Genomic DNA, 12,275 nt, shown 5'->3' on the forward strand with positions numbered 1-12,275 from the left:
TGCCCAGGGTTTCCTGGAAAAAATCATGGAGAGATGGAGGCAGGGACAAATTCAGGGCAGGAAGGGCTGTCTCGAAGGGCTGTCCAGGAGCAACTGAGGGAGGGGAGTGACTGAACTGCTGCAGGACACAGCTGGGCAGGGTGACACGTGTCCACCCAGAGCCCTGATCAGACATTGGCTTGGTAGCAACCAGTTGTCCTTCTGTCCCTGAGAAATAGCAGCCCAAAAGCAAGACCAGAAAAAGATGCTTTTGTGGTAATGCCATCAAAAGAGGTGCCACTGCCAGGGCTGTTTCCAGACAGCAGGACTGTTTCCAGACAGCAGGACTGTTTCCAGACAGTAGGACTATTTCCAGACACTGAGGACCATCATCAACATCTTTGTTGAATTTTGGGCTCTAATGCAAGAAAGATGCATCTACAAGAAGGGCCAGAAGGAGCATCCAGAGAACTACAGGCCCGTTAGTCTGCCCTTGGCACCAGGGAAGGCTGTGGAGCAGATCATCTTGAGTGCACTCACAAAGCACATACAGGACAACCAGGTGATCAGGCTCAGTCAGAATAGCTGTAGAAAAGACACATCCTGCTTGACTGACCTGATCTCCTACGACAAGATAACCAGCCCACTTAGTGGACAAGGGAAAGGATGTAGATTTTGTTTACCTGGACTTTAGTAAAGTTTTTGACACCATTTCCCACAGCATTCTCCTGGAGAAACTACCTGCTCATGTGTATCATACTCACTGGATAAGAAATTGTCTTTATGGCTGGGCCCAGAGAGTAGAGGTGAGTGCAGTTAAATCCAGTTGGTGGCTGATCACTAGTGGTGTCGCCCAGGGCTCAGTTTTGGGTCCAGTTCTGTTTAGTATCTTTATGGACGCCCTGGATGAGGGGATCAAGTGCACCCTCAGTTAGTTTGCAGATGACTCCAAGTTGGGTGTCATTGTTGTACTAGATCTGCTGGAGGTTAGAAAGGCTCTACAGAGGCATCTGACCAGGCCAGATTGATGGGCCAAGGCCAACTGTATAAAGTTCAACAAGGAGAAATGCTGTGTCCAGCCCCTGGGTCACAACAACTCCCTGCAGTGCTCCAGGCTGGGGGCAGAGTGGCTGGAAAGGACCTGGTGGTGGTGGTGACAGTGGCTGAACATGAGCCTGAGTGTGTCCGGGTGGCCAAGAAGGCCAATGGCCTCCTGGCTTGTAACAGGAATAGTGTGGCAGCAGGACCAGGGCAGTGATTGTTCCCCTGTACTTGGCACTGGTGAGGCCACACCTTGAATCCTGGGTTCAGTTCTGGGCCCCTCACTGCAAGAAGGACATTGAGGGGCTGGAGCGTGTCCAGAGAAGGGCAACAGAGTTGGGGAAGGGTCTGGAGCACAAGTCTGATGAGGAGCAGATGAGGAGCTGGGGATGTTAAACCTGGAGAAAAGTTAGACTCAGAGAGGGACCTTATCACTCTCTAAAACTCCCTGAAAGGAGATTGTAGCGAGGTGGGTGTCAGTCCCTTCTCCCAAGTAACAAGCGATAGGATGAGAGAATATACCCTCAAGTTGCACCAGGGGAGATTTAATTGGCCATTAAGAAAAATTTCTTCAATGACGTGATTGTCATGCACGGGAACAGATTGCCCAGGGAAGTGGTTGAGTCACTGACCCTGGAGGTGTTTAAAAGATGTGTACATGTGGCAATTCATGATATGGTTTAGTGGTAGGCTTGACAACATTAGATATATGGTTGGACTAGACGGTCATAAGGCACATTCCAACCTAAGTTATTGTCATCCTATGAAAGATTTTCATCAAGCTCAGCAAACTGAGCAGAAGAGTGACTAGATGGTGAGGGGGTTGGAGCACTTAGCTGAGGGAATTGGGCTTGCTGAGAGTGGGAGACATAAAAGCACCTGTGGTATAACTCTGTCATTGAAGTGTGTTGGATCATTCTATCCAGCCTCAGATAGGTAGAGAAGTTTGAAAAAAGGAAATCACACTCTAAGCACGGTCAAAGCAACGCTGTGATAATGGCCACTGCACGAGCATATCCAACAACCCCCCCGATCATTTTGTGATGGCATCTGCAGGGGAAAGGATGACACATAGGCAAGGGCTCAAATGCAGCAGAACTTTATTGTGTCAAAAGGTGGAACTGGGTAACTGAGTGCAGGGAGCACCAGAGGCACATCGGAGTCTGCACCAAGTAACTCTGGTGGAGATTCCAGCAGGTGTCCATCTGCCTGCCCCACGGAAGCAGCAGGGTCAGCCGGTCGTCCCCAGGCTGACTGTGAGGGCCTCACAGACCAGGGAGCACAAGGGAACAAGGACACAGGACAGAAAGGAGAGTGGCAGAGGGTAGAGGCAGGGCTGGGCCGTGCTTGCCCAGAGCCTCGTCCTTCTGCAAGGGCTGCTGGGCTGGCTCAGCCCCTCTGGAAGCAGCAAGATGATGCTCCACCACCAGTGAAATACCATCTTGTGAGTCCTCGAGGGCCTTCCCCAGGGCCATGGGCAGCAGTTTTAGCAGGGGAAGCACCTCCTGCCACAGAGGCCACTGCCCAGGCCAGAGAGGCCAAAGCCCCCGGAGTTGATGGGCACTCCCTGAGAGCTGAGGATGCTGCCAACGGCAGCGGAGGTGGAGGATCCCACGGCGGTGTTCTGTGGGAAGGAGCTGAGGATGGGCCCGGGCAGGGTCACCACCACGGGGGAGGGCTGGATGACCACGGTGGAGTCCTGGCACTGCCTGACACAGGGCTCATTGCAGCTGTTGGCCAGCGGGGTCGGGCCGCAGGGCTGGCAGGGCAGGCACGGGGTGTAGCAGGACATGTCTGGGGCTGGAGCTGCACCTGGGACAGAGGGCAGGGGAAGCAGAGCAGAAACTCTGGATATGGAGCAACCTGTCACCCCATCAAGAGTGAGGTAAGTCATGAGCTGGAGAAAAGAGCTGGGGACTGTGTAAGGAGGTCCAAAGGTATCACCTTCCTTTCATCCCAAAATAACCCTGTTCATAGCAACCAAGCCCAGAGAGATCCCTTCCTAGCCTGTACCTCAGGAGACACCTCACCAAGCTCCAACCTCTGATCATGACACAACTTCTGCCCCTTTCCACCCCCTCCCCTCTCCCATGATAGCACTTCCAGGACCCCACATAGGACTGGGGTAGATGTGAGCTGAGGTGCATTGGAGGTGGAGAAGGAGGAGAAGGATGAGAAAGAGCTTCAGACTGACCTTGTTCCCAAGGAGATGGAGGCGAGAGGAGTGGATGAGAGAGTGAGAAGAAGGTCTCTCTTTTATACTGCTCCTGCACTGCCCCAGGACCACGGTCACTGCACAGGGCAGTAATTTTCTAACAGACTCACCTCAAAAACAAAATGTTCTATGTAATGGCCCAGGTGGTGTTTTGGTTTCTGTCAACGTTGCCACTTCATTTCCTCATTTCTGACGTACCTGCTCTGCCATGTCGGCTGCTTTCATGTGCTGAGATGAGGAGTCAAGGACATCTTGGGTAACGTTGTGTCAGTGAAGGTAGAAGATGTGCTCCAGATGCTGAAGGGGTCCTACACAGGCAGGGAATGTTGTCTTGGAGCTGTGAATTGGAATTTTTTACAGTTCCCTTAGTAGGAAGATGCTTTAGCTCTCTTCCTGTTGCTGCAGTTTGCTCTGGGGAGTATGTTTGCCAGCTTGTCCAAGTGTACAGCATCGGGGACAACCAAAGCCCACACGAAACAGGCAAATCATGCAGAGGGCACAAGGAATTCTTTCAAGGAGATGAGCAGCAAAAGGGACATTTGTCCAAAGGCTGACTGGGGCAGCTTCACTGGGGACAGGAAAGGTGGAGGCACTGAAGGGATTCTTCGCCTTGGCCTTTACCTGCTGGAATTGCTGTCAAGAGATTGGGCTCCTGATGCACCTTGGAAAGTTGACAGCAGGAAAAGCAGCAGGAAAGGCTGACCTGCACTAGGGCAGGATCAGATGTGGGAACACTTAAACAGACTGGACTGACATGAGTGTGTGTGACTTGGTTCCATGCACCCTGTTGGTGTCAGGTCAAGGCCGCTCTCAATTCCCTTTGAAAGACACAGCAGTCACAAAATGACTGGAACCAACTGGCTGCCAAAGAGCTTTGCAGCAGAGGAAGTGGGTCCTGGAGGACACCATGAGGCAGCCCTGGGCCCTTAGGGAAATGTCATCCAACAGCATCCTGGACTGCATTAGAAAGGGAGTCTTTCACATGATGGAAGGTAATCTTAGAAGTGTGGAGACAGAGGAGTCAGTGCCTCTCTCAGTCATCACCTACAAGGCCTCCCAGGTTGCTGCATCCCCTGAAAGCATTCCAAGAAGCTGGGGGGGCCTTCTCAGCAGGGGCATCAAAAAAGGACTGCCTGAAAACCAGTGAAAGTCAGCTGATGCATTCCAGGTCATGGCTGCTATAAAGGGAGTCCTAGACTATCTGGAGAACTGGGCCACAGGAGCCTTCTGGAATTCACGAAGGATGAATGCACATGGAAATAAAAACCTCTTCAAGAAGTACAGGCTGGAGACTGAACTATGCTACAATCTGAGAGCCCTCAGACCTCCTGTATTATGAGAGAGGGTGTGCCTTGGGGAGAGACTTGGAGAGCAGGTGCATGAGCCTCTTACTCCAGGCCAATAAGACCATGCTGTGGTGAGGAGTTCTCCTGAGTGCTCTGTGGGGGGATAGAAAGGGTTGCAGAAAACATCTTCCCACTGGTAAGGATTCATCTCTCATCCTATACATTGAGTATTCTCTTGGCATTTGTGCTTCAGCACATTTCATTTCCAATGCCCAAAGGCCTTGCTTGGAGAGCAACCCAGCAGTGTTGGGGGAGTAGGAACTTGTCCAACTCCCCAGTGCATGAGGGTTATCAGGGACCTGCTGTGCCACATGCCTGGGGATGCTCAGGGAGGGGATGCGCTCAGAAGGGCGCCGGGTACAAACACAGCTCTCAGACTACACCAAGCAGTGATGCACTTCCTGCTCTGCAGACATGGAGGCAACTGGGATGCATCCCAGGAGGGTAAGGGAATGCCTTCAGTAGGCAAATTTCCTGGGATAGGCTCTCCCCGCCTGTGGCGAGTCACGCTCTAATTTCGGGTTGGCTGTGCGTCAGCATTTGGTGTGAGGGCAAGCCAGGAGTGTGTGTTGTGTGCAGACCCACGTCCCTTGCAGGGACACAATTCCCCTCCAGCAAGGGCAGCTACATCCATAACCCAAGAAAACTGGTCCAAGCACTGGGCTATACCTGAGTACACAGCTCCAGGCAGCCACAACAGCCACTGCTGTCAGCATGACCTTCTTGCCAACACACCCACAGCTTCAGGGGCTCAAAGGACAGTCAACATGTTTGGAAAAGTCTCTCCTGTTGGTCAGGGTCTAGAGAGTGCAGCCAAAGTACATGGCAGCATGAGGAGAATGGGACATCCAAGGTGCTGTCCCAAGGTCCAACACACCCCTCACGTAGTGAGGAGAGACCTGACTCCATCAGAACTGTTGGATAATCATGGTATTTAGGAAGGATAACATTTTCCTTCTTCATGGTGATTGAAGGCAGTGATATGAGACCCCCAGAGATGGCCATGAGAGGGGATGACTCTTCCAAATAAATCAGTAGAGGATTGAGGGTGAAGGATAAGTCGCATTGTCAGGCACAGGAGCCTTTGTGCACCCAGGACGAAGTCTGGCATTGGCAGGAGGAGATTCAAACTCTTCTGCAATGGGGGGTGAAAAGAACCTCACCAGATTTCCCCAGTTCCATGTCCTACATCTGCACAGACCTCTCCTACGCTTGAGGGCACATCTTCTGATGGTGGTGACATGATCCCTCTTGGGAAATCCTTGGACCTGTCATCCTGGAACTTGAAAGGAACCTACAAAGCCTAATGGGCATGGCAGAAATGAGGAAATGTACTGGCAGTACTGATGGAAAACAAAACACAACCTGGGGCATTAGGTGGGATATTTTGCTTTGGAGATGAGTCTGTTGGAAAATTACTGCCCTGGTGCAGTGACTGCGGGCCTGGGGCAGTGCAGGAGAAGTATAAAAGTGGGTCCTTCTTCTCATCCTCTCATCCACTCCTCCTGACACGATCTCCTTGGGAACAAGGTGAGTCTGAAGCTCTTTATCCTTCTTTTTTTCTTCTTTCCACTCATTATCCTTCCATGGGATTTTTCAGCACAAAACTGCTCTTTGGTTCTATACTTGCTTTTTGGGCTGCTTGCCACGGGGGAGGGAAGGGTGCAGAAGGGGTGGCAAGGAGAGAAGCTGGAGCTCAGTTAGGGGTTATGGGCTAGGAAGGGATCTCCCTGGGCTTGGTTGCATTTTGCAGGTCTCTTTTGGGCTTTGGAGAAGGAGAAGCCTGTGGGCCTCCCTGTGCCAGGGTTGTGGGTTTGATTCCCGTATGGGCCATTCACTTATGAGTTGGACTTGATGATCCTTGTGGGTCCCTTCTGATCCAGAATATTTTGTGATTCTGTGACTCTGCATGACACCTCCAGCTCTTGGTGCCACCTCGTGTCTTCTCTCCCTTGTGGTGGTGTGACAGGCTTTCACTCACCCCTCATGCTTTTCTTCCCCCTGCCCTCTGTCCCAGGTGCAGCTCCAACCCCAGACATGTCCTGCTACACCCCGTGCCGGCCCTGCCAGCCCTGCGGCCCGACCCCGCTGGCCAACAGCTGCAATGAGCCCTGTGTCAGGCAGTGCCAGGACTCCATTGTGACCATCCAGCCCTCCCCCGTGGTGGTGACCCTGCCCGGGCCCATCCTCAGCTCCTTCCCACAGAACACCGCCGTGGGATCCTCCACCTCCGCTGCCGTTGGCAGCATCCTCAGCTCTCAGGGAGTGCCCATCAACTCCGGGGGCTTTGGCCTCTCTGGCCTTGGTGGTGGCTACTGTGGCAGGAGGTTCTTCCCCTGCTAAAGCTGCTGCCCATGGCCCTGGGGAAGGCCCTCGAGGACTCACAAGATGGTATTTCACTGGTGATGGAGCATCATCTTGCTGCTTCCAGAGGGGCTGAGCCAGCCCAGCAGCCCTTGCAGAAGGCCGGGGCCAGCCTGGGCTCTGGGCAAGCACGGCCCAGCCCTGCCTCTGCCCTCTGCCACTCTCTCCTTTCTGTCCTGTGTCCTTGTTCCCTTCTGCTCCCCTGGTCTGTGAGGCCCTCACAGCCAGCCTGGGGAGGACCTGCTGGCCCTGCTGCCTCTGTGGGGCAGGCAATGGACATCTAGAGGTTCTCAGCTGCAGTCATGGGGCACAATCTCTTATGTCTCCCTGGTGCTAAACACACCATGACCATTGCTCAAAATGACCTAATTTCTCTCTTTGGACTCATTAAACTTCTTTTGCATTCGAGCCCTTGTCTCTGTGTCATCCTGTCCCCTTAGAGATGCTCTCCTGAGATGCCCAGGGAGAGATGTTGCTCAGTCTTTATTCTGTCACCTGGTGCTTGGTGTTTCTAAACTGACTGTTAACACAGGCTTGCATCAAGTTTGCTTAGTCATACATTGGGTTACTCTGTGCTTTCTAAGCCTTGCAAAACTAGCAAGGTGATGATATTCCAGCTGCCAAAGGGATTTTACTGCTAATGGCATCCATGGTCAACCTTAAACTTTGTAGAAGGAAAGTTCATACAGAGCACAACTGTGTTTACTACACCAGGATAACATGGTCCACATCTGCCAGTCCTTCCTACGCCATGAAATTTCACTTCCTTCTGGTTTGAGGGTCCACTTCCCACAGAAACTGCATGCCAGAATCCATTTTGTTATGTCTGGGAACAATCCCTCCTTTCTCTGCAGTGGGAGAAAAGCTCTGCAAAGACCAAAGAAGTTTTTTCACAGGACTGCTGGACTTGGTGGAACCTTCAACAGTTTTTTTCAGCCCTTGGAACAGTGCAATGAGACCAGGTGAAAGTAGGCATGTGTAGTCTACAATAAGAGTTGTTCTGTCCTGGGATGTAGAGAGAGAAAATTTCCACTGCAGAGGCTTTCTCACAACTTAATCCATGCCCTGAAGAGAGGCTGCTTTCAGAAAGAGGTTCGTTGACTGGACATTTCTGGCTATGGGGGTGAAATAGCACAGACAGGGGAGAACTGCCCCAGAGCTCAAACTTCATAGAATCACAGAATATCCTGAGTTGGAAGGGACCCATGACAATCCTCAAGCCCAACTCCCGGCCCTACACAGGACACCCCAACAATCCCACCATGTGCCTGAGAGCCTTGTCCAAAAGCTCCTTGATCTCTGGTAGGTTTGGAGCCATGACCAAACCCTGGAAAGCCTGTTCCAATGCCTGACCACCCTCTGGGGGAATAATCTTTTCCTAATATGCAGCCTAAACCTCCTCTGACACAGATTCCTGTTGTCCCCTCCAGTCCTGTCACTGGTCATCAGAGAGAAGAGATCAGCACCTTCCCCTCTGCTGCCCCTTGTGAGGAAGCTGCCGACTGGGATGAGATATTCTCAGTGTTCTTCAGGCTGAACAAACCAAGTGACCTTAATCACTCCACCCAGCTTCTCCTCTAGACCCTTCACTGTCTTTATGGCCCTTGCACATACGAACAAATCCTCTCTTTTCCAGGCTTTTGCCCAGACAACAGATGTCCCTGCACCAGGGTGGCATGGATGGCACAGATGCTCTCCTGGTTACAGAGAAAGGAGGTGGAGTTTTAGCACTGTGTGGGTGTGACCAAGATGTTTATTCCATCACTGGAATGTCATTGCTGCGGTGTGGTTTCGGCAGGAAAAGCTGGGGGCTGCATCATCTTGCCCGGCTCCCTCCGGTGGAAGGTGTTGGGATCAGCCCCGGTGGATTGGCCCCTCTTCCATCACTGCCAGTCCCCTTTCCGTTCCCTCCAGCCATGGCTCCAAGACGTGGTGCTGAAGGACAACAGTGACAAGCTCCGAGAAAAGCAGCAACAAGCCCAAGCCCATCGGAGTGCAAACCCTGCTCCAAGGAAAGAGGGGCTGGTCCAAGCCCAGTGGAACGTGAGCCCCTGGTGCGGGCGGAGTGGAAGCAGCCACAGGGGGAATGGAGAGGTGGCAAACTGGGAGCAGCTGGGGGGAAGGAGACAGCAGGGGACTGGTGCAGGAGGAGATGAGCCAAGCCACATACTGCTGAGCACAGCTGAGCACAGTAGTCCGGAAAAGCAGGCGGTGTGACATGGATGATCTCAATTTTGGGGGTTTGCCCATCATTGTTGTCCATTGTCTTGGGTTTGGGGGTGGGAATTTTTGGCTATGGTAGCTCCCCCCCCCATAGTACCTTTGTACCCCGAATACCACGTGGTGCGGGGCACAGGGACGGTCACTTATATTGCCTTTTCCTGGAGACCACATGGGCCTGAAAGTGCAAACCAGTTTGGTTTTATTTTGTTCCTGGTGGTGAATACCCTTTTGTGGGTAAAACACCTTCAACTTTGTATACTTTTGCTATTAATGCTGCTGTTGCCGGATTCTCCACCTGGAATGGGGCAACCCCAGACGTATGGACAGACTGGGAATGAGATGCTGGAAAGCAGTGCTGGGAAAGGGCCCTGGGGGTCCTGGTGGGTGGCCAGTTGGCCACGAGTCAGCAGCCCTGGCAGCCAGGAGGGCCAACCCTGTCCTGGGGGCATCAGGCCCAGCATCGCTGGCTGGGCCAAGGAGGGGATTGTCCCGCTCTGCTCTGCCCTGGGGCGGCCTCACCTCAATATTGGGGCAGTTTGGGGGGACACAAATGTGAAAGATGTGAAACCATTAGAGTGTCCAAAGGGGGGCAATGAAGGAGGTGAAGGGTTTTGAGGGGAAGCTGTGTGAGGACACTTGAGGGCACTTGGTGTGTTCAGCTGGAAAAGAAGAAACTGAGGGGAGACCTCACTGCAGTTACACCTTCCTGATGAGGGGCAGAAGAGAGGCAGGCACTGAGCTCTGCTCTGTGTGACCAGGGACAGGACTCGAGAAAATGGCCTGAAATTGTGTCAGGGGAGCTTTAGGTTGGATATTAGGAGAAGGTTCTTCCCCCAGATGGTGGCTGGGCACTGAACAGGCTCCCCAAGGCAGTGGGCACAACACTGGGCTGACAGAGTGCAAGGAGTATCTGGATGATACTCTCAGGCACAGGGTGTGTCTCTTGGGGATGGGCCTCTGCAGGGCCAGGAGCTGGACTCAGTGATCCCCGTGTGTCCCTTCCAGCTCAGGATATTGTGTGATTCTGTTATTGTGCATGTCTTATTCTATTGCTTGTGCTTTTAGTAAATTGTTATTGCAACTCATAATCTCTCCTTTATTCTCCCTCCCTTACCAGAAGGGGAGGCAGGAAAGGGAGTGGCTTATTTGGAGTCTAGTTCCCTGCTGGTGTTAAAACCAGCACATTTAATTAGCTCAGTCAGTAGACCATGAGACAGCCTCAGGGTTGTGGGTTTGACCCCACACTGGGCACCAATTAAATGTACTGTGGCTCGAAGGAATGGAAAGGGGACTAGTGGTGATGGAAGAGGGGTCGAGTCCACAGGGGCTGATCCCAACACCCTCCCGTTGGAGGGAGACAGGCAGGATGATGCACTACCCATTGTAGCCCCTGGCTTTTCTTGCCAAAACCACACCTCAGTGATGACATGGGTGGTATGGAATAAACAACTTGGTCACACTCACACAGTCCTAAAACTCCACCTCCTTTCTCTGTAACCAGGACCGAGGCACAAACTGATGTTAGAGACCTGAAATTCCTCCAACCCCTGGAGCTCGTATTTCCCCACGGTGTTGGGCAATGTGCTGAGCTGGCTGCTCCCCTCAGGGTCAGCTGCTGTGGGAAACGAGGGCAGGTGTGGGGTTGCAGATGTGTGGTACCCTGTGCTGGCACCACCACATGGCCCCAAAGTGGCATATCTGGAAAGAGCAGGTGATCTGTAAGGGGCCTCTCTCCTCCACCATGACTGGTCTCTTCTGCTCACTGACACTGGTCATGTAATCTGGGAAAAGTGTGAGTCAGTGACTGCACAGGGACAGGCTTCACAATCCAGATGGACCTGGAGAAGACAACAAACTCCTGACTCTGTGTGTGTGTGTATATATATATATATATATGTAAATATCGGTAATTCAGTGTTGTTTCACTCTAACCCACCCCAAGGGATTGATTATCAAGAACCACAGTTTCCCTCAGTGGTGGGTTGTAATAACCCACCTAGTGCAACACTGTAGTCAAGCAAGCCATTCCATCATGTCTCCATGACACCAACAAGTCCCCCTACAACAAATCTCTGGGTTTCCCAGGACATTTGAAACTTCCTATGACAATCTGCTTATAATTGGAGAAAAAAGCAGTCAAGAGGCTCAGCAAACAGCAGGTGCTCCCTGTGCTGCTTCATCCCCTTGGCAGGATTGGTGTTGGAGCCAGGTAGAACCAGGAGAGAGTGGGGCATCCTGGGGAACATGGGAAAGGGAAGGAGCTGGAGCTGCAGGTCTTGGTGGGAAGGAGGAGAAGCCTTGGTGTCTGGGCGTGGTAAGAAGGGACCCACTAGTGGTGTTAAAAAGAGATAGTGGCTCTTCCCCAGACCATGGTGGGAGAAGCGTAAGGGGAACCTTGTCTGGTCTGGATGACTCTGTGTGCCCAAACCCCTGTTGTGAGACTAATGGTGGCTTCGGGAACTCCTGCTTTGCACCCGGGCCCCTCTCCCAGCTGTAGTGCAGGAAAGGCTGGCAGCCTGACTGGGGAGAGACAACATCCCTGCAAGACCTACAAAGAAGGCGAAAGGGAAGGCAGAGAGAGCCGAAATGCTGCAGAAGCAACCAACCGCCTGTAGCAGGAGGGCACAAAGACAGGTGGCTGAGGAACAGCCCCTCTGTGCCTGGGCTGAGGGACAGAGAGGCTGTAGCTGGAGATGTCTGGTGGCCAGAGGTTCAGCAGGGACAGGCGGCAGGAGGAACACGGGGGGGTGTGAGGAGCAGCCTGTCCTACAGCCACCACCAGCACTACCAGCCCTGCCCCACGCAGAGGGACCCTCCTGGGCTCCAAGAGCCACCCTGCCAGGGAGGGCTCAGAGGTGCTGTGGATGCAGAAAGAGCTGCCAGTGCCCCCCCCCCCTCCCGTGTGACTGGGGAGATGGACTCCTCAGCCGGACACTGGTCGGGCTCCCCATCAGCTGCAGGGCGTTCTCAGAGGCTGAGGAGGGAACTGGTGTTTGGGGTGCAGCAAGGCAGGCCCTGAGGGCTGCTGGCTCTGCAGGAGCCAGGGACACCTTTGTCAGCCGCAAGGGACAGTCTCCTGGCAGGAGCCCACTGCCAGTGTCTCCCCC

The 12,275-nt window shown here is 53.0% G+C and overlaps 2 protein-coding genes across 2 annotated transcripts; one reads left to right on the plus strand and one right to left on the minus strand.

The window, feature by feature from the left end:
- Positions 1–2,476: 2,476 nt before the first annotated feature.
- Positions 2,477–2,842, minus strand: LOC114000790 (feather keratin 1-like). Its single transcript, XM_027745367.2, has one exon. It carries the CDS (start codon positions 2,810–2,812, stop codon positions 2,507–2,509), a length of 306 nt encoding a protein of 101 aa, XP_027601168.2. The 5' UTR covers positions 2,813–2,842; the 3' UTR covers positions 2,477–2,506.
- A 3,746-nt stretch (positions 2,843–6,588) lies between these two features.
- LOC114000792 (feather beta keratin-like) lies at positions 6,589–6,924 on the plus strand. The gene has a single exon (XM_027745370.2). It carries the CDS (start codon positions 6,619–6,621, stop codon positions 6,922–6,924), a length of 306 nt encoding a protein of 101 aa, XP_027601171.1. The 5' UTR covers positions 6,589–6,618.
- Positions 6,925–12,275: the final 5,351 nt, after the last annotated feature.

This window comes from Pipra filicauda, unplaced genomic scaffold (assembly GCF_003945595.2).
Source record: "Pipra filicauda isolate LSUMZ 115617 unplaced genomic scaffold, ASM394559v2 scaffold1094_size29837_pilon, whole genome shotgun sequence".
NCBI lineage: Eukaryota > Metazoa > Chordata > Aves > Passeriformes > Pipridae > Pipra > Pipra filicauda.

What these genes read in the sequence shown, in the direction of transcription:
- LOC114000792 (XM_027745370.2), top strand. Translation starts at nt 6,619, where the DNA reads ATGTCCTGCTACACCCCGTGCCGGCCCTGCCAGCCCTGCGGCCCGACC.
- LOC114000790 (XM_027745367.2), bottom strand. Translation starts at nt 2,812, where the DNA reads ATGTCCTGCTACACCCCGTGCCTGCCCTGCCAGCCCTGCGGCCCGACC.